Raw genomic sequence first — 23,199 nt, forward strand, 5'->3', positions numbered from 1 at the left:
TTAAAGTAATGTGAAAAGTAAACAACTTTAGTACAGTAGAAATGTCAAAGTAGAATAAAATGGAAATACTCAAGCAAAGTACAAGTACCTCAAAATTTTTCAAGTACAGTAGTTGAGTAAATGTACGCAGTTATTTCCCGTCTCTTGACTGTTGGTCACAGACACAAATGTGAAAGATAAAGTGACTCGATGCTCAGAGTTACATCTGAATGAACACTGTGATCAAATGAGTGAGGTAAAACAGAAACTGGTGCTCAGCGAATAATCACACATTCAGTAATGTGACTTTCTGGCAGAGTTCTATATTTACTGTCAGACTTTATCCTGTAATCAGAGTAGTTCTGTGGAAATTACCATCGGCCTCATCACTTCCTCTTTCAGTATGTGACCCCACAGAAACACAAGGCAATGTGAAAACACACATGTGAAAGAAACCTAACACACTAAGAATCACAGAAAATTGTTCCATTCATCCAAAAATTAATTATATGTTTATTTAAAAAACATCAGTTTACTTTTTTGATCAGTCATGGGATGGAAAAACTTGTCTCACTTATACCCAGAGTGTGAATTATGTAATAACAATAGGGGGGGGTCAACTTTTTCTCCAGGTGAACGGGAACCCAGTACAGAGCCTCAGTTAACTGAAGTGTTACAGTCCTAAAAATTATTCTTGTTTAACTAAAGCTGTCAGATAAATGTAGTGGAGCAGAAAGTACAGTATTATATTAGTGGAAGTATAAAATGGAAATACAAGTAAAGTAAAAATACCTCAAAATTGTACTTAAGTACAGAACTTAGAGTAAATGTACTTAATTACTTTCCATCATTGCTAATACAATTATTGAGCCTTCAGCACTCATTTTTTTTAATTAGGGCTTTGAACGTTAACCTGTTAACGCTCGCGATAAATCTGGAAACCTTAATGTGTTATGTTTTTTTAAACGCAAATTAATCATATCACCAAGTTTGACCACAACTACTTCCTGTAGTCCTGCGGTGTGGATGTTTACCTGCCTGGGGGTGAAGGGGTGAAAGGCGCGGCAAACACAGCCAACAACGCTGTTTGACGATTTAAAAAGCTTCTGAATGGAAGTTTAGATCAAACCAAAGTTGTGTGTTATACATTTCTTTATTCCATCACCATACTTGTACTGTTTTATCTCGCACCAAAATACAAGTAAATAGTAGAATTTTAAACATATGATTAATCATGATTAATCACAGCCTATTTATGTGATTAACTTGATTAATTGATTAAAATCAATTGACAGCACTAATTGTTCAATGACCCAACAGGTAAAACTCCTGAATTGAAGAGTGAGTGAAAACAAAGAGTCTATAATGTGTAGTGTCTATAATAGAAGCTAATATTAAAAAGGTTTAGACTAACTAAATCACCACAGACACACAAAAGACTATTAACATGAAATAATAAACTCTATAATTTAGTCAAAACGCATCTCTACAACAACTACTCCTTCATTGTCTCACTGTTCATAACTAATGATGATGATCAATAATGAAATAACTTAAGGCTAAAGTTAGAAACTAGCAAACATTAACTAAACTGTAACTTCAGGCTAAACTTAAAAAACAGCTAACATTAACATTCATCTGTAGATACTTGACATGATTTAATTCAGAAACTCTGAAGGAAAGGAAGGAAAGTGTAGTAAACATGCTAAATAGTTGGCTACTGCTAGTTACATTTACAGTGTCTTTGTGACACACGGGAACAGGGAGACTTAAGGACAGAGCCACTGATGGAGTGAGGCAGGCAGACTATGTTCATAATTACAGGTATTACAAGATTATATAAATGTTTCAGCCCCACAAACTGCTGTTTTTACCTCTTTTTTTTGGGGGGGGGGTCAGATCCCCCAACGCTTGCTGTAATTCGAACCCTGCTTATACCACGTAACAACAAAATCTCATATGTAATCAAACAAAAATATTAGTTGTACATTTGCTAATGTGATCAGTGACAGTGTATTAGAGCCCATTGACCCCATCAGGCTGCCGACAGACACTTCCATGTGTTCATATCTTCTGCTCGTCACTTATAAATACCTAGGTGTGCACCTGGACAGTAAACTGGACTGGTCCCTGAACATGGATGCCATCTACCGGAAGGGGCAGAGCTGGCTCTTTTTCTTAAGGAGCCTCAGGTCCTTTAACGTCTGCAGTGAAATGCTGCACATGTTTGATCAGTCAGTGGTGGCCAGTGTACTTTTTTATGCTGCAGTCTGCTGGGGCAGCAGCATGTCCGACATGAACACAAAGAGACTGTACAAACTTGTAAAAAAGGCTGGGTCTGTGCTTGGCAGGAGTCTGGACGCACTCAGGACTGTTGTGGAGCAACGCATGCAATGTAAGATGGAGGTCATCTTGGACAATACCAACCACTCTCTCCACAACATTCTGGCAGGACAGAGACAGGGACTTCCATAAAACTTTTGACATATGTTTCTGCTGAGACGTGGCTTCCCAGAAGTTTGCTTATTCACAACTTATTCACAATAAGTTTCCTTATTCAGATGAATTAAATCAAACTTCTGCAAATTTAATTTCAAAAGAACACATAATTTCACTGCATCAGCATGAGGTCAAACACACACACACACACACACACACACACACACACACACACACACACACTCACACACATGCACAAACACACAGCTCAGCCCTCTGGTCATCCAATCGCCTGTGGTGTTTTGTGTTGGGAGACAGCGACGCACTAAAACATATATAAATACACAGGTTATCATACTAACAGCAGGTTTTCAGCTTGTCATGAACGTCTAGTGATTCTTCAGAGAGAAGATTCCACTTCACTCCATTGACCTGAAGACGTCAGCTCTCACTTCTGTCTGTGAGTATCTTCACTCTTTACCTGTTTGTGTTTTTGACTGTCTATTGTCAGTTAGCAGGTCTGGAGATTGTAAGGATATAAATGTTAATGTTAGCATGTTAAGGTCAACACGCTAAAGGTAAAGGTAACATATCAGTTGTGTATAATTAGTATGCTGACAGAGTTCAGTCATGAGTTTAGTTGGTGCCCCCCCAGAAGGAAAAGATTGTGGCAAATAATTGGACCACATATTGTCTTTTGCCCGGTTCCTTGGCCCAAGTCCTGCCCGCATACAGCATGACTGTCAGATGCTGGTTGTCAGGCAACACTGGAGGATAACAGCTGGAATAAGTATGTGGGCCAGAATTGAGCCGGGGACCCAGGGATATGTAGGACATGTTTTGCTAGGCCGGTAGGTAACAAGTGTCCAAATGAGACTACAGAGGTTGTTGGGGACGTTAAACGTCATCATGTTGAATATGAAAACCAATCTACTTACCTGTGCACCTTTACAGCCTTGTTATGTTTATACTCGTGCTCTTACAAACTGTTACTAACTTTGTAAGAGGAAAGGCTTTTGTAGAAGAGGTAGGAGCTAAATCAAACTACAGGTTGAAGTTTAGTGGTGATGATGTTGATGTCATGTGACCGTGGTGTAGTTGGTTTGTAGCCTAACATTAGCTTTTTACTTCTGCTGATTGTATTTAGGCTTCAAACATCATAAAGTGGTGTTTATTATATATCATTAGTGAAGATCATCCTGCTTAACAAAACATGTCAGTATCATGAACTATTTTCAGTAATAATCCAAAACACAATGGAAAAAAACCATTGGCTTTTAGTGGAGGGAACCAGGGTAATGATAACTTCAGGGTTGGACTAAAAGCATATATCATCCCTGTAGGACTGTATTAAGGTGCCAATTGACCCCAATGACATCACCGGAAATGTCCAATCTGTGAGTTATTTTATGGGTTTTGGTTTGTTTTTCAAGAGTCAGTGTGAACATGAACCAAACCAAACAGTAACTACGGATCATTTTCCTTCCTTGGCCTGGATCAAATAAACCAAACCACAGGTGTGAGAGCACCTATAGGTGCGGGTTACAGAATCCAGAGAAGCCACCCCATATCACCTCTGTGGCTCCAATATTTTCTCACATTGGAACCCCTCATGTAAATAATGAGTACACATGATATACAAGCATACATCTTATAAATGAGGGGACTAACAACAAATTAGCTGTACACTAGTTTAATAAATCTTTCTTGTCTTTTAGGAATATCAAAGTCGAGACACTACATTGGAGTGTTAACTTCAAACGAGGCCCTCAGACGCTGACCATGAGTCTCAGTCTCCTGCTGTGGCTGCTTGGCCTCTGCCACACCTGTCTGCTCATCGATGGTGGAAATCAAACAGAACCTGAGTATTATGACAATGAGTTGGACAGTATTGGTGCCAGGATTTTGACTGCCAACAGCATGGCCAGTGAGATCCTGATCGAAGGTGACATACTGCAGACCAGAACTAGAATCCCACGGAATGCCAAAAGGCACAACAACTGCTTATGGACAAAAGATTCCAGTGGTTTGGTGCTCATCCCGTACACCATGAGCAACAAATTCTCAAGGTCAGACCAAGACGAGATTTCCAGAGCCATGAAGTCTTTCCACAACAGCACCTGCATCCGCTTCATTCACCAAAACACAAGGAAACACAAAGACTACATCAGCATCAAGAACAGAGATGGATGCTACTCATCAGTGGGCAGAAGCGGTGGCCGTCAGATCCTCTCCCTCAACCGAACCGACTGCATCTCATATGGCATCATCCAGCACGAACTCATTCACGCCCTGGGCTTCTATCATGAGCAGAGCAGGAGCGACCGCGACCAGTATGTCACAATCAACTGGGACAACATCAAACCAGGAAAGACCAACAACTTCCAGAAGCATCACACCAACAACCTGAACACTCCATACGACTACTCCTCAATCATGCACTATGGAAAACATTATTTCTCCCAAAATGGCAAAAACACAATTACCCCGATCCCAGACGCTTCAGTCCAAATTGGCCAGAGGAAGGACATGTCAGAACTTGACATCCACAGAATCAACCAGCTGTACCACTGCAAAAGGCCCTGAGCTTTTTTGCCACTGTCCAGTGAAAATCTCCAAATTTGGTTATTTAAAAATGTTCAAAGTTAGTTTTTTGGTATAATGCCTTTCAACAAGTCAAAGTGCTTCACACACCAGCATTTAAAACAGCAACATTTTGCAGTCAAATCAATTCATTTTAATGGAATCAGCACAAAAAGGTGACTCCTTGGTGGAGGCAAAGTGCATCCACTGCACTTTGGTGAACATTGTTGAATTTGACTGTTGACCAATATCAATCCATCTTGACAAAGATGATCAAACGCAGGAAGCTAACCTATTAGCTGTGAACACTGTCCAGGAAGACATCAGACAAATACTGCTTTTAATGAGCTGTGGAGACTTACTGTACTGTTAGCTTACAAGCTAACAAACTTACATTCTTATAGCATGTCCTGGCTTGCTAGTTTGTTAGCAGTTAGCTCACCAGCTACAATAACTCACCAGCTGACCCCATGAGCACCACTGGAATATTTAGCAAAAATATCATCGTGTACCAGAAAAATATAAATGTATATGTATTTGTTACGTAGGTATGAATGTTTGTGTGCAGAAATGTATGTATACAAAATGCAAAAATTTAATTGTGTACATTGAACATCTTTGACATAAATGTCATGCAGAATGAATAAACTGAGAAGAACTGAGGCCCCACCCAGTGTTGCTACTATAGTGCTCAGTGTGTGTGTGTGTGTGTGTGTGTGTGTGTGTGTGTGTGTGTGTGTGTGTGGTGTGTGTGTGTGTGTGCGTGTGTGTGTGTTCCCTGAAACTGTCATGGTCTCAGCCTGGAGGCTCCAGGGTTTTGTTTTTTTTGGACTTTCTTGGTTTGGTTTTCTGTGTTTTGGGTTTCTGTTCTGGGTTTTGAGTGTTTCTGGTGTCTAGTTTAGTCTTCCCTGTCTTGTGCTCTGTTTCCCCGTGCACTTCCTGTTTTTATTTTGAGAGTCATGTCGCCCCAGTGTCTGAGTTCAAGTTTTGCTTCCTTTGGTTAATCATCCCTGATGTGTCCCACCTGTGTCTGCTTCCCCACCTGTTCTCCATAGTAATCAGTTCTGTTCCTTTAAAAAAGCCCTTGCTCTGTCTTGTCTTTGTGGTTTTATTGTTGGTGATGAGATTTGTTGTTTGTTTCGGCAGTGGCATCGTCCCATGTATGGATTTTGGTTTTTTTGTTAATAAATTCCTTGACACTGGTTCCTCCTCCGCATATGGGTCCACCCTTTACCCCTACTTACCTCAAACCCTTGACAGAAACTTCACCCCTCCATGATTTTGAATATCACCTGGTTTCACTTCAGGTTCATGAAGCACAGTAACAGATACATGTACAGTCTATCAATGTATGTAAATATGAATGCGTTCAGGGAGTAGACGTCTCATGGTTCACTATATAATAATATATTTATACATATATACACTGTTGCTCATAAAGTTGGAATAAAATATTTTTTACCTCTTTGCATGAAATGATTGTGACACTGTGATTTATTCTTGACAAATAAAGTGTATATCTTCTCAAAACTTTAGTAGTCAATCTCTTCCAAACATATCACAATGAAAATGAAACCACAATTAAACCACAATTAAACTGAAAACTAAATTATTCCAACTTTATGGGCAACAGTGTATATTTATATATATATACTATATTTTTCCAGTTGTCAGATATTTATCCACGTTAAAGGTTATCTTCATAAACAGACATTCAAATTCAACTCATATACATATTTCATACATACATACAATACTACATATTCTCGACTTTAAGAGTAACAAGCTGTGATACAAAGGCAAATGAAGAGTAATGACAAGAGGACTGTCAGCCAGTGCTCTAAATAAAGCCTCCTCACATTCACACGTATCATCTATACATCTTAAACAGAAAGGTTTTCCATAGTAAACAGCAGTTTGTACATAGCAATAAATCAAGACATTACGTGACACTGGTAACACAATCAAACAAAAAAGAGGAAGAAACTAGAATCACCTGTTCATATTTTTATGCCTCTGCCAAATATCAGGAAATATGGTCATAGTCTGCCATTCCTGAGTTACAGTATTGAATAATGTCCAGAAGTATTTCTGCAGAATATTATGATGTCACAGTGAAGCTGACCTTTGACCTTTTGGATAGAAATTATTTAATTTTATCCTTATATACATTTGAGTTAAGTTAATTTGAGTTACGGCCGAAAATCTGTTTTGTGAGGTCACAGTGACCCTGACCTTTGATCTTTGACCTTTGGCCACCAAAATGTAATCAGCTCATCCTTCGGTCCAAGTGAATGTCTGTGCGAATTTGAAGAAGTTCCTTCCAGGTGTTACCGAGATATCACGTCCACGAGAATGGGACGCATGTTCAACCTGAAAACATGATGCCTCTGGCTTTGACTCTCAGCTGCGGAGGCATCTATTATACTGTGACATTTTATGACTTATCACTCTATAACCTTTTTAACCTCATATACTATGACATTTTATGCCTTACTATACGCTGACATCACAATACTAAACTTTTTTTTTGGCATATCTGTTTTGCATATCTGATGCAGAAAAGGCAGAGAGGACATGACAAAAGTGTCTAATCCTATTATTCACTATACTGTGACAGTTTTTCATGACTTGCTACACTATGACATTTTTTATGACTTCCTATATTATATGGCTTCTTATACTATTATATTTTTGACTGACTATTACTATATACAATGACATTATTATAACCTTTGTTATTTGACTCGGTATACTACATTCACATTTTTCTGGCTTAATATAATAAGACATTTTTGTAGCTATATATACTCTAATACTTCTATGCTTTGATGCATATGATTTTTTGTGAGTTGTTATACAATAAATTATAAATAAACGGTGCATAAATGATTTACTTGATTTAATTTCTTATATGATGAAATTTTTTTAAAATTTTTTATATTATTAAGATTGGAATATTTTCTTATGTTCTCCTCTGTTTTCCCTCACTTATGTGTTTGTTTGTTTGTTTGTAGTATTTGTAGTAATTATGAGTTATGTTTTTGCCTCAGGGTCATTAAATCTGCTGACAGTGATTCCTGCCATGTCCAGCCTTCACCATCTCCTATCCAATCCCAGAGCTCTCCCCACCTCCACTCAAGTCAACTCCCGGAACCACCTTAACAGCTGGACTCCAGCCACACTGACCTGCCAGCATCCCACCCTCGATTCTCCTGCATGTCCCGCTCCACCTGATCAAGCCTGCCCCTACATTGCCCCTCAACCATTTTTATGTATTACTTTACTATGACATTTTCTAGACATTTTTTAGCCATATTGTACTATGACATTTTTGGCATTTTAAACGCCTTACTACATTATGGCGTTTTTTTGGGACATTTTTATACCTGGATATACTATGGCGTTTTTTGAAGTTTTTATGCCTTACTGTAATGTGACATTATTATGCCTTAGTATACTATGATGTTTTATGCCTTACTACACTATGACATTTTTGGACATTTTTATGCCCAATATACAATGACATTTTTGTAAATTTTATGCCCAATATACTATGAAAATTTTAGATAATTTCACACCATACTATACAATGATGTTTTAGAAAATTTAATGCCTTACTATACCATGACATTTTTTGATGTTTTAAAGCCATATTATACTATGAAGCTTTTCTTTATTTTTATGCTGTTCTATACTATGACGTTTTTCAATATTTTTATGCCACACTAGACTATGAAGTTTTTTGACAATTTTATGCCTTACTATACCCTGACATGTTTTGATATTTTTAAGCCATACTATACTATGACGTTTTTAGATAATTTCACACCATGCTACACTGTGACATTTTTTGACAATTTTATGCCATACTATACTATGACGTTTTATGATATTTTTAAGCCATATTACACTATGAAGTTTTTTGACAATTTTATGCCATACTATACTATGACGTTTTTTGATATTTTTATCCAATACTATATTATCACGTTTTTTTTATATTTTCAATCAATTCTATAATATGATGTTTTCTGATATTTTTATGCCATACTATACTATGACGTTTTATGATATTTTTAAGCCATATTACACTATGAAGTTTTTTGACAATTTTATGGCATACTATACTATGACGTTTTTTGATATTTTTATCCAATACTATATTATCACGTTTTTTTTATATTTTCAATCAATTCTATAATATGAAGTTTTCTGATATTTTTATGCAATACTATACTATGACGTGTTTCACAATTTTATGCCATACTATACTATGACGTTTTATGATATTTTTAAGCCATATTGCACTATGACGTTTTATGATATTTTTATGCCATACTATACTATGAAGTTTTTTGACAAATTTATGCCATACTATACTATGACGTATTATGATATTTTTATGCCATACTATACTATGACGTTTTATGATATTTTTATGCCATACTATACTATGACGTTTTATGATATTTTTATGCCATACTATACTATGACGTTTTATGATATTTTTATGCCATACTATACTATGACGTTTTTTGATATTTTTATGCCATATTATACTATGAAGTTTTTTGACAAATTTATGCCATACTATACTATGACGTTTTTTGACAATTTTATGCCATACTATACTATGACGTTTTTTGACAATTTTATGCCATACTATACTATGACGTTTTATGATATTTTTATGCCACACTATACTATGAAGTTTTTTGACAAATTTATGCCATACTATACTATGACGTTTTATGATATTTTTATGCCATACTATACTATGAAGTTTTTTGACAAATTTATGCCATACTATACTATGACGTTTTTTGACAAATTTATGCCATACTATACTATGACGTTTTTTGACAAATTTATGCCATACTATACTATGACGTTTTTTTTCAATTTTATGCCATACTATACTATGACGTTTTATGATATTTTTATGCCACACTATACTATGAAGTTTTTTGACAAATTTATGCCATACTATACTATGACGTTTTATGATATTTTTATGCCATACTATACTATGAAGTTTTTTGACAAATTTATGCCATACTATACTATGACGTTTTTTGACAAATTTATGCCATACTATACTATGACGTTTTTTGACAAATTTATGCCATACTATACTATGACGTTTTTTTTCAATTTTATGCCATACTATACTATGACGTTTTATGATATTTTTATGCCATACTATACTATGAAGTTTTTTGACAAATTTATGCCATACTATACTATGACGTTTTTTGATATTTTTATGCCATATACTTTATGATATTTTTATACCATACTATACTATTACGTTTTTTATATTTTCATGCCATACTATACTATGAAGTTTTTTGACAAATTTATGCCATACTATACTATGAGTTTTTTGATATTTTTATGCCATACTATACTATGACGTTTTATGATATTTTTATGCCATATTATACTATGACGTTTTTTGATATTTTTGTGCCATATTATACCATGACGTTTTTTGACAATTTTATGCCATACTATACTATGACGTTTTATGATATTTTTATGCCATATTATACTATGACGTTTTTTGACAATTTTATGCCATACTATACTATGACGTTTTATGACAATTTTATGCCATACTATACTATGACGTTTTATGATATTTTTATGCTATACTATACGATGAAGTTTTTTGACAAATTTATGCCATACTATACTATGACGTTTTATGATATTTTTATGCTATACTATACTATGAAGTTTTTTGACAAATTTATGCCATACTATACTTTGAAGTTTTTGACAAATTTATGCCATACTATACTATGACGTTTTTTGACAATTTTATGCCATACTATACTATGAAGTTTTTTGACAAATTTATGCCATACTATACTATGACGTTTTATGATATTTTTATGCCATATTATACTATGACGTTTTTTGATATTTTTATGCCATATTATACCATGACGTTTTTTGACAATTTTATGCCATACTATACTATGACGTTTTATGACAATTTTTATGCAATACTATACTATGACGTTTTTTGATATTTTTATGCTATACTATATTATGACGTTTTTTGATATTTTTATGCCATACTATACTATGAAGTTTTTTTTTATTTCTATGCCATACTATAATACGACGTTTTTTGACAAATTTATGCCATACTATACTATGAAGTTTTTTGACAATTTTATGCCATACTATACTATGACGTTTTATGATATTTTTATGCCACACTATACTATGACGTTTTATGATATTTTTATGCCATACTATACTATGACATTTTATGATATTTTTAAGCAATATTACACTATGAAGTTTTTTGACAATTTTATGCCATACTATACTATGACGTTTTATGATATTTTTAAGCCATATTGCACTATGACGTTTTATGATATTTTTATGCCATACTATACTATGAAGTTTTTTGACAAATTTATGCCATACTATACTATGACGTTTTATGATATTTTTATGCCATACTATACTATTACGTTTTTTATATTTTCATGCCATACTATACTATGACGTTCTATGATATTTTTAAGCCATACTATACTATGACGTTTTTTCACAATTTTATGCCATACTATACTATGAAGTTTTTTGACAAATTTATGCCATACTATACTATGACGTGTTTCACAATTTTATGCCATACTATACTATGACGTTTTATGATATTTTTAAGCCATATTGCACTATGACGTTTTATGATATTTTTATGCCATACTATACTATGAAGTTTTTTGACAAATTTATGCCATACTATACTATGAAGTTTTTTGACAAATTTATGCCATACTATACTATGACGTTTTATGATATTTTTATGCCATACTATACTATGACGTTTTTTGACAATTTTATGCCATACTATACTATGACGTTTTTTGACAATTTTATGCCATACTATACTATGACGTTTTTTTTCAATTTTATGCCATACTATACTATGACGTTTTATGATATTTTTATGCCACACTATACTATAAAGTTTTTTGACAAATTTATGCCATACTATACTATGACGTTTTATGATATTTTTATGCCATACTATACTATGAAGTTTTTTGACAAATTTATGCCATACTATACTATGACGTTTTTTGACAAATTTATGCCATACTATACTATGACGTTTTTTGACAAATTTATGCCATACTATACTATGACGTTTTATGATATTTTTATGCCATACTATACTATGAAGTTTTTTGACAAATTTATGCCATACTATACTATGACGTTTTTTGATATTTTTATGCCATATACTTTATGATATTTTTATGCCATATACTATACTATGACGTTTTTTGATATTCTTATGCCATACTATACTATGAAGTTTTTTGACAAATTTATGCCATACTATACTATGACGTTTTATGATATTTTTATGCCATACTATACTATGACGTTTTATGATATTTTTATGCCATATTATACTATGACGTTTTTTGATATTTTTGTGCCATATTATACCATGACGTTTTTTGACAATTTTATGCCATACTATACTATGACGTTTTATGATATTTTTATGCTATACTATAATATGAAGTTTTTTGACAAATTTATGCCATACTATACTTTGAAGTTTTTTGATATTTTTATGCCATATACTTTATGATATTTTTATGCCATATACTATACTATGACGTTTTTTGATATTCTTATGCCATACTATACTATGAAGTTTTTTGACAAATTTATGCCATACTATACTATGACGTTTTATGATATTTTTATGCCATACTATACTATGACGTTTTATGATATTTTTATGCCATATTATACTATGACGTTTTTTGATATTTTTGTGCCATATTATACCATGACGTTTTTTGACAATTTTATGCCATACTATACTATGACGTTTTATGATATTTTTATGCTATACTATAATATGAAGTTTTTTGACAAATTTATGCCATACTATACTTTGAAGTTTTTGACAAATTTATGCCATACTATACTATGACGTTTTTTGACAATTTTATGCCATACTATACTATGAAGTTTTTTGACAAATTTATGCCATACTATACTATGACGTTTTATGACAATTTTATGCCATACTATACTATGACGTTTTATGACAATTTTATGCCATACTATACTATGACGTTTTATGATATTTTTATGCTATACTATACTATGAAGTTTTTTGACAAACTTATGCCATACTATACTATGACGTTTTATGATATTTTTATGCTATACTATACTATGAAGTTTTTTGACAAATTTATGCCATACTATACTTTGAAGTTTTTGACAAATTTATGCCATACTATACTATGACGTTTTTTGACAATTTTATGCCATACTATACTATGAAGTTTTTTGACAAATTTATGCCATACTATACTATGACGTTTTATGATATTTTTTATGGCATATTATACTATGACGTTTTTTGATATTTTTATGCCATATTATACCATGACGTTTTTTGACAATTTTATGCCATACTATACTATGACGTTTTATGACAATTTTATGCCATACTATACTATGACGTTTTTTGATATTTTTATGCTATACTATATTATGACGTTTTTTGATATTTTTATGCCATACTATACTATGAAGTTTTTTTTTATTTCTATGCCATACTATAATACGACGTTTTTTGACAAATTTATGCCATACTATACTATGAAGTTTTTTGACAAATTTATGCCATACTATACTATGACGTTTTATGATATTTTTATGCCACACTATACTATGACATTTTATGATATTTTTAAGCAATATTACACTATGAAGTTTTTTGACAATTTTATGCCATACTATACTATGACGTTTTATGATATTTTTAAGCCATATTGCACTATGACGTTTTATGATATTTTTATGCCATACTATACTATGAAGTTTTTTGACAATTTTATGCCATACTATACTATGACGTTTTATGATATTTTTATGCCATACTATACTATTACGTTTTTTATATTTTCATGCCATACTATACTATGACGTTCTATGATATTTTTAAGCCATACTATACTATGACGTTTTTTCACAATTTTATGCCATACTATACTATGAAGTTTTTTGACAAATTTATGCCATACTATACTATGAAGTTTTTGACAAATTTATGCCATACTATACTATGACGTTTTGTGACAATTTTATGCCATACTATACTATGATGTTTTATGAAAATTTTATGCCATTCTATACTATGAAGTTTTTTGACAAATTTATGCCATACTATACTATGACGTTTTATGATATTTTTAAGCCATATTGCACTATGACGTTTTATGATATTTTTATGCCATACTATACTATGAAGTTTTTTGACAAATTTATGCCATACTATACTATGACGTTTTATGATATTTTTATGCCATACTATACTATTACGTTTTTTATATTTTCATGCCATACTATACTATGACGTTTTATGATACTTTTAAGCCATACTATACTATGACGTTTTTTGACAATTTTATGCCATACTATACTATGAAGTTTTTTGACAAATTTATGCCATACTATACTATGAAGTTTTTGACAAATTTATGCCATACTATACTATGACGTTTTGTGACAATTTTATTCCATACTATACTATGATGTTTTATGAAAAATTTATGCCATTCTATACTATGAAGTTTTTTGATATTTTTATGACATACTATACTATGAAGTTTTTTTTCAATTTTATGCCATACTATACTATGAAGTTTTATGATATTTTTATGCCATACTATACTATGAAGTTTTTTGACAAATTTATGCCATACTATACTATGACGTTTTATGATATTTTTATGCCATACTATACTATGAAGTTTTTTGACAAATTTATGCCATACTATACTTTGAAGTTTTTTGACAAACTTAAGCCATACTATACTATGACGTTTTTTGACAATTTTATGCCATACTATACTATGACGTTTTTTGACAAATTTTATGCAATACTATACTATACTATGACGTTTTATGATATTTTTAATCCATACTATACTATGACGTTTTTTGACAATTTTATGCCATACTATACTATGACGTTTTTTGACAATTTTATGCCATACTATACTATGACTTTTTATGATATTTTTATGCCATACTATACTATGAAGTTTTTTGACAAATTTATGCCATACTATACTTTGAAGTTTTTTGACAAACTTAAGCCATACTATACTATGACGTTTTTTGACAATTTTATGCCATACTATACTATGACGTTTTTTGAAAAATTTATGCAATACTATACTATACTATGACGTTTTATGATATTTTTAATCCATACTATACTATGACGTTTTTTGATATTTTTATGCCATACTATACTATGACGTTTTTTGACAATTTTATGCCATACTATACTATGACGTTTTATGATATTTTTAAGCCATACTATACTATGACGTTTTTTGACAATTTTATGCCATACTATACTATACTATGACGTTTTATGATATTTTTAAGCCATACTATACTATGACGTTTTTTGACAATTTTATGCCATACTATACTATGACGTTTTTTGACAATTTTATGCCATACTATACTATGAAGTTTTTTGACAGTTTTATGCCATACTATACTATGACGTTTTTTGATATTTTTATGCCATATTATACTATGAAGTGTTTTGACAAATTTATGCCATACTATACTATGACGTTTTATGATATTTTTATGCCATATTATACTATGACGTTTTTTGATATTTTTATGCCATATACTTTATGATATTTTTATGCCATATTATACTATGAAGTTTTTTGACAAATTTATGCCATACTATACTATGACGTTTTATGATATTTTTATGCCATACTATACTATGACGTTTTTTGACAATTTTATGCCATACTATACTATGACGTTTTTTGACAATTTTATGCCATACTATACTATGACGTTTTTTTTCAATTTTATGCCATACTATACTATGACGTTTTATGATATTTTTATGCCACACTATACTATGAAGTTTTTTGACAAATTTATGCCATACTATACTATGACGTTTTATGATATTTTTATGCCATACTATACTATGAAGTTTTTTGACAAATTTATGCCATACTATACTATGACGTTTTTTGACAAATTTATGCCATACTATACTATGACGTTTTTTGACAAATTTATGCCATACTATACTATGACGTTTTTTTTCAATTTTATGCCATACTATACTATGACGTTTTATGATATTTTTATGCCATACTATACTATGAAGTTTTTTGACAAATTTATGCCATACTATACTATGACGTTTTTTGATATTTTTATGCCATATACTTTATGATATTTTTATACCATACTATACGTTTTTTGATATTTTTATGCCATACTATACTATGAAGTTTTTTGACAAATTTATGCCATACTATACTATGACGTTTTATGATATTTTTATGCCATACTATACTATGACGTTTTATGATATTTTTATGCCATATTATACTATGACGTTTTTTGATATTTTTGTGCCATATTATACCATGACGTTTTTTGACAATTTTATGCCATACTATACTATGACGTTTTATGATATTTTTATGCCATATTATACTATGACGTTTTTTGACAATTTTATGCCATACTATACTATGACGTTTTATGACAATTTTATGCCATACTATACTATGACGTTTTATGATATTTTTATGCTATACTATACTATGAAGTTTTTTGACAAATTTATGCCATACTATACTATGACGTTTTATGATATTTTTATGCTATACTATACTATGAAGTTTTTTGACAAATTTATGCCATACTATACTTTGAAGTTTTTGACAAATTTATGCCATACTATACTATGACGTTTTTTGACAATTTTATGCCATACTATACTATGAAGTTTTTTGACAAATTTATGCCATACTATACTATGACGTTTTATGATATTTTTATGCCATATTATACTATGACGTTTTTTGATATTTTTATGCCATATTATACCATGACGTTTTTTGACAATTTTATGCCATACTATACTATGACGTTTTATGACAATTTTATGCCATACTATACTATGACGTTTTTTGATATTTTTATGCTATACTATATTATGACGTTTTTTGATATTTTTATGCCATACTATACTATGAAGTTTTTTTTTATTTCTATGCCATACTATAATACGACGTTTTTTGACAAATTTATGCCATACTATACTATGAAGTTTTTTGACAAATTTATGCCATACTATACTATGACGTTTTATGATATTTTTATGCCACACTATACTATGACATTTTATGATATTTTTAAGCAATATTACACTATGAAGTTTTTTGACAATTTTATGCCATACTATACTATGACGTTTTATGATATTTTTAAGCCATATTGCACTATGACGTTTTATGATATTTTTATGCCATACTATACTATGAAGTTTTTTGACAAATTTATGCCATACTATACTATGACGTTTTATGATATTTTTATGCCATACTATACTATTACGTTTTTTATATTTTCATGCCATACTATACTATGACGTTCTATGATATTTTTAAGCCATACTATACTATGACGTTTTTTCACAATTTTATGCCATACTATACTATGAAGTTTTTTGACAAATTTATGCCATACTATACTATGACGTTTTTTGACAATTTTATGCCATACTATACTATGACGTTTTATGATATTTTTAAGCCATATTGCACTATGACGTTTTATGATATTTTTATGCCATACTATACTATGAAGTTTTTTGACAAATTTATGCCATACTATACTATGAGTTTTTTGACAAATTTATGCCATACTATACTATGACGTTTTATGATATTTTTATGCCATACTATACTATGACGTTTTTTGACAATTTTATGCCATACTATACTATGACGTTTTTTGACAATTTTATGCCATACTATACTATGACGTTTTTTGACAATTTTATGCCATACTATACTATGACGTTTTATGATATTTTTATGCCACACTATACTATAAAGTTTTTTGACAAATTTATGCCATACTATACTATGACGTTTTATGATATTTTTATGCCATACTATACTATGAAGTTTTTTGAAAATTTATGCCATTCTATACTATGAAGTTTTTTGACAAATTTATGCCATACTATACTATGACGTTTTATGATATTTTTAAGCCATATTGCACTATGACGTTTTATGATATTTTTATGCCATACTATACTATGAAGTTTTTTGACAAATTTATGCCATACTATACTATGACGTTTTATGATATTTTTATGCCATACTATACTATTACGTTTTTTATATTTTCATGCCATACTATACTATGACGTTTTATGATACTTTTAAGCCATACTATACTATGACGTTTTTTGACAATTTTATGCCATACTATACTATGAAGTTTTTTGACAAATTTATGCCATACTATACTATGAAGTTTTTGACAAATTTATGCCATACTATACTATGACGTTTTGTGACAATTTTATTCCATACTATACTATGATGTTTTATGAAAAATTTATGCCATTCTATACTATGAAGTTTTTTGATATTTTTATGACATACTATACTATGAAGTTTTTTTTCAATTTTATGCCATACTATACTATGACGTTTTATGATATTTTTATGCCACACTATACTATGACGTTTTTTGACAAATTTATGCCATACTATACTATGACGTTTTATGATATTTTTATGCCATACTATACTATGAAGTTTTTTGACAAATTTATGCCATACTATACTATGACGTTTTTTGACAAATTTATGCCATACTATACTATGACGTTTTTTGACAAATTTATGCCATACTATACTATGACGTTTTATGATATTTTTATGCCATACTATACTATGAAGTTTTTTGACAAATTTATGCCATACTATACTATGACGTTTTTTGATATTTTTATGCCATACTATACTATACTATGATGTTTTTTGATATTTTTATGCCATACTATACTATGAGTTTTTTGATATTTTTATGCCATACTATACTATGAAGTTTTTTGACAAATTTATGCCATACTATACTATGACGTTTTATGATATTTTTATGCCATACTATACTATGACGTTTTATGATATTTTTATGCCATATTATACTATGACGTTTTTTGATATTTTTATGCCATATTATACCATGACGTTTTTTGACAATTTTATGCCATACTATACTATGACGTTTTATGATATTTTTATGCTATACTATATTATGACGTTTTTTGACAAATTTATGCCATACTATACTTTGAAGTTTTTTGACAAATTTATGCCATACTATACTATGACGTTTTTTGACAATTTTATGCCATACTATACTATGAAGTTTTTTGACAAATTTATGCCATACTATACTATGACGTTTTATGACAATTTTATGCCATACTATACTATGAAGTTTTTTGACAATTTTATGCCATACTATACTATGACGTTTTATGATATTTTTATGCTATACTATACTATGAAGTTTTTTGACAAACTTATGCCATACTATACTATGACGTTTTATGATATTTTTATGCTATACTATACTATGAAGTTTTTTGACAAATTTATGCCATACTATACTTTGAAGTTTTTGACAAATTTATGCCATACTATACTATGACGTTTTTTGACAATTTTATGCCATACTATACTATGAAGTTTTTTGACAAATTTATGCCATACTATACTATGACGTTTTATGATATTTTTTATGGCATATTATACTATGACGTTTTTTGATATTTTTATGCCATATTATACCATGACGTTTTTTGACAATTTTATGCCATACTATACTATGACGTTTTATGACAATTTTATGCCATACTATACTATGACGTTTTTTGATATTTTTATGCTATACTATATTATGACGTTTTTTGATATTTTTATGCCATACTATACTATGACGTTTTTTGACAATTTTATGCCATACTATACTATGACGTTTTATGATATTTTTATGCCATACTATACTATGACTTTTTTTTATATTTTCATGCCATACTATACTATGACGTTTTTTGATATTTTTATGCCATACTATACTATGAAGTTTTTTGATATTTTTATGCCATACTATAATATGACGTTTTTTGACAATTTTATGCCATACTATACTATGACTGTTTTTGATATTATTACGCCATACTATACTATGACGTTTTATGATATTTTTATGCCATACTATACTATGACGTTTTTTGACAAATTTATGCCATACTATACTATGACGTTTTATGATATTTTTATGCCATACTATACTATGACTTTTTTTTATATTTTCATGACATACTATACTATGACGTTTTTTGATATTTTTATGCCATACTATACTATGAAGTTTTTTGATATTTTTATGCCATACTATACTATGACGTTTTTTGACAATTTTATGCCATACTATACTATGACTTTTTATGATATTTTTAAGCCATACTATACTATGACGTTTTTTGATATTTTTATGCCATACTATACTATGACGTTTTTTGACAATTTTATGCCATACTATACTATGACGTTTTTTGATATTTTTATGCCATACTATACTATGACGTTTTTTGATATTTTTATGCCATACTATACTATGACGTTTTTTGATATTTTTATGCCATACTATACTATGACGTTTTTTGACAATTTTATGCCATACTATACTATGAAGTTTTTTGATATTTTTATGCCATACTATACTATGAAGTTTTTTGATATTTTTATGCCATACTATACTATGAAGTTTTTTTTTATTTCTATGCCATACTATAATACGACGTTTTTTGACAATTTTATGCCATACTATACTATGAAGTTTTTTGACAAATTTATGCCATACTATACTATGACGTTTTATGATATTTTTATGCCACACTATACTATGACATTTTATGATATTTTTAAGCAATATTACACTATGAAGTTTTTTGACAATTTTATGCCATACTATACTATGACGTTTTATGATATTTTTAAGCCATATTGCACTATGACGTTTTATGATATTTTTATGCCATACTATACTATGAAGTTTTTTGACAAATTTATGCCATACTATACTATGACGTTTTATGATATTTTTATGCCATACTATACTATTACGTTTTTTTATATTTTCATGCCATACTATACTATGACGTTTTATGATATTTTTAAGCCATACTATACTATGACGTTTTTTGACAATTTTATGCCATACTATACTATGAAGTTTTTTGACAAATTTATGCCATACTATACTATGAAGTTTTTGACAAATTTATGCCATACTATACTATGACGTTTTGTGACAATTTTATGCCATACTATACTATGATGTTTTATGAAAATTTTATGCCATTCTATACTATGAAGTTTTTTGACAAATTTATGCCATACTATACTATGACGTTTTATGATATTTTTAAGCCATATTGCACTATGACGTTTTATGATATTTTTATGCCATACTATACTATGAAGTTTTTTGACAAATTTATGCCATACTATACTATGACGTTTTATGATATTTTTATGCCATACTATACTATTACGTTTTTTTATATTTTCATGCCATACTATACTATGACGTTTTATGATACTTTTAAGCCATACTATACTATGACGTTTTTTGACAATTTTATGCCATACTATACTATGAAGTTTTTTGACAAATTTATGCCATACTATACTATGAAGTTTTTTGACAATTTATGCCATATTATACTATGACGTTTTATGCCATACTATACTATGACGTTTTATGACAATTTTATGCCATACTATACTATGACGTTTTTTGAAAAATTTATGCAATACTATACTATGAAGTTTTTTGATATTTTTATGCCATACTATACTATGAAGTTTTTTTTTATTTCTATGCCATACTATACTATGAAGTTTTTTGATATTTTTACGCCATACTATACTATGACGTTTTTTGACAATTTTATGCCATACTATACTATGACGTTTTATGATATTTTTATGCCATACTATACTATGAAGTTTTTTGACAAATTTATGCCATACTATACTTTGAAGTTTTTTGACAAACTTAAGCCATACTATACTATGACGTTTTTTGACAATTTTATGCCATACTATACTATGACGTTTTTTGACAATTTATGCCATACTATACTATACTATGATGTTTTTTGACATTTTTATGCCATACTATACTATGACATTTTTATGCCATACTATACTATGACGTTTTTTGACAATTTTATGCCATACTATACTATGACGTTTTTTGACAATTTTATGCCATACTATACTATGACTTTTTATGATATTTTTATGCCATACTATACTATGACGTTTTTTGACAAATTTATGCCATACTATACTATGAAGTTTTTTGACAAATTTATGCCATACTATACTATGACGTTTTTTGACAATTTTATGCCATACTATACTATGACGTTTTTTGACAAATTTATGCAATACTATACTATACTATGACGTTTTATGATATTTTTAATCCATACTATACTATGACGTTTTTTGATATTTTTATGCCATACTATACTATGACGTTTTTTGACAATTTTATGCCATACTATACTATGACGTTTTATGATATTTTTAAGCCATACTATACTATGACGTTTTTTGACAATTTTATGCCATACTATACTATACTATGACGTTTTATGATATTTTTAAGCCATACTATACTATGACGTTTTTTGACAATTTTATGCCATACTATACTATGACGTTTTTTGACAATTTTATGCCATACTATACTATGAAGTTTTTTGACAATTTTATGCCATACTATACTATGACGTTTTTGACAAATTTATGCCATACTATACTATGACGTTTTTTGACAATTTTATGCCATACTATACTATGACGTTTTATGATATTTTTATGCCATACTATACTATACTATACTATGACGTTTTTTGACAATTTTATGCCATACTATACTATGACGTTTTATGATATTTTTAAGCCATACTATACTATGACGTTTTTTGACAATTTTATGCAATACTATACTATGACGTTTTATGATATTTTTATGCCATATTATACTATGACGTTTTTTGACAATTTTATGCCATACTATACTATGAAGTTTTTTTTTTATTTCTATGCCATACTATAATACGACGTTTTTTGACAAATTTATGCCATACTATACTATGACGTTTTATGACATTTTTATGCCATATTATACTATGATGTTTTTTGATATTTTTATGCCATACTATACTATGAA

The 23,199-nt window shown here is 30.1% G+C and overlaps 1 protein-coding gene across 1 annotated transcript; it reads left to right on the forward strand.

The window, feature by feature from the left end:
• The first annotated feature begins 4,188 nt into the window (after positions 1-4,188).
• Positions 4,189-5,664, forward strand: LOC130174932 (hatching enzyme 1.2-like). Its single transcript, XM_056385182.1, has one exon. It carries the CDS (start codon positions 4,201-4,203, stop codon positions 5,002-5,004), a length of 804 nt encoding a protein of 267 aa, XP_056241157.1. The 5' UTR covers positions 4,189-4,200; the 3' UTR covers positions 5,005-5,664.
• Positions 5,665-23,199: the final 17,535 nt, after the last annotated feature.

The sequence above is a fragment of the Seriola aureovittata genome, chromosome 9 (genome assembly GCF_021018895.1).
Source record: "Seriola aureovittata isolate HTS-2021-v1 ecotype China chromosome 9, ASM2101889v1, whole genome shotgun sequence".
NCBI lineage: Eukaryota > Metazoa > Chordata > Actinopteri > Carangiformes > Carangidae > Seriola > Seriola aureovittata.

Coding starts and splice junctions, on each gene's coding strand:
- LOC130174932 (XM_056385182.1), top strand. CDS start 4,201: ATGAGTCTCAGTCTCCTGCTGTGGCTGCTTGGCCTCTGCCACACCTGT.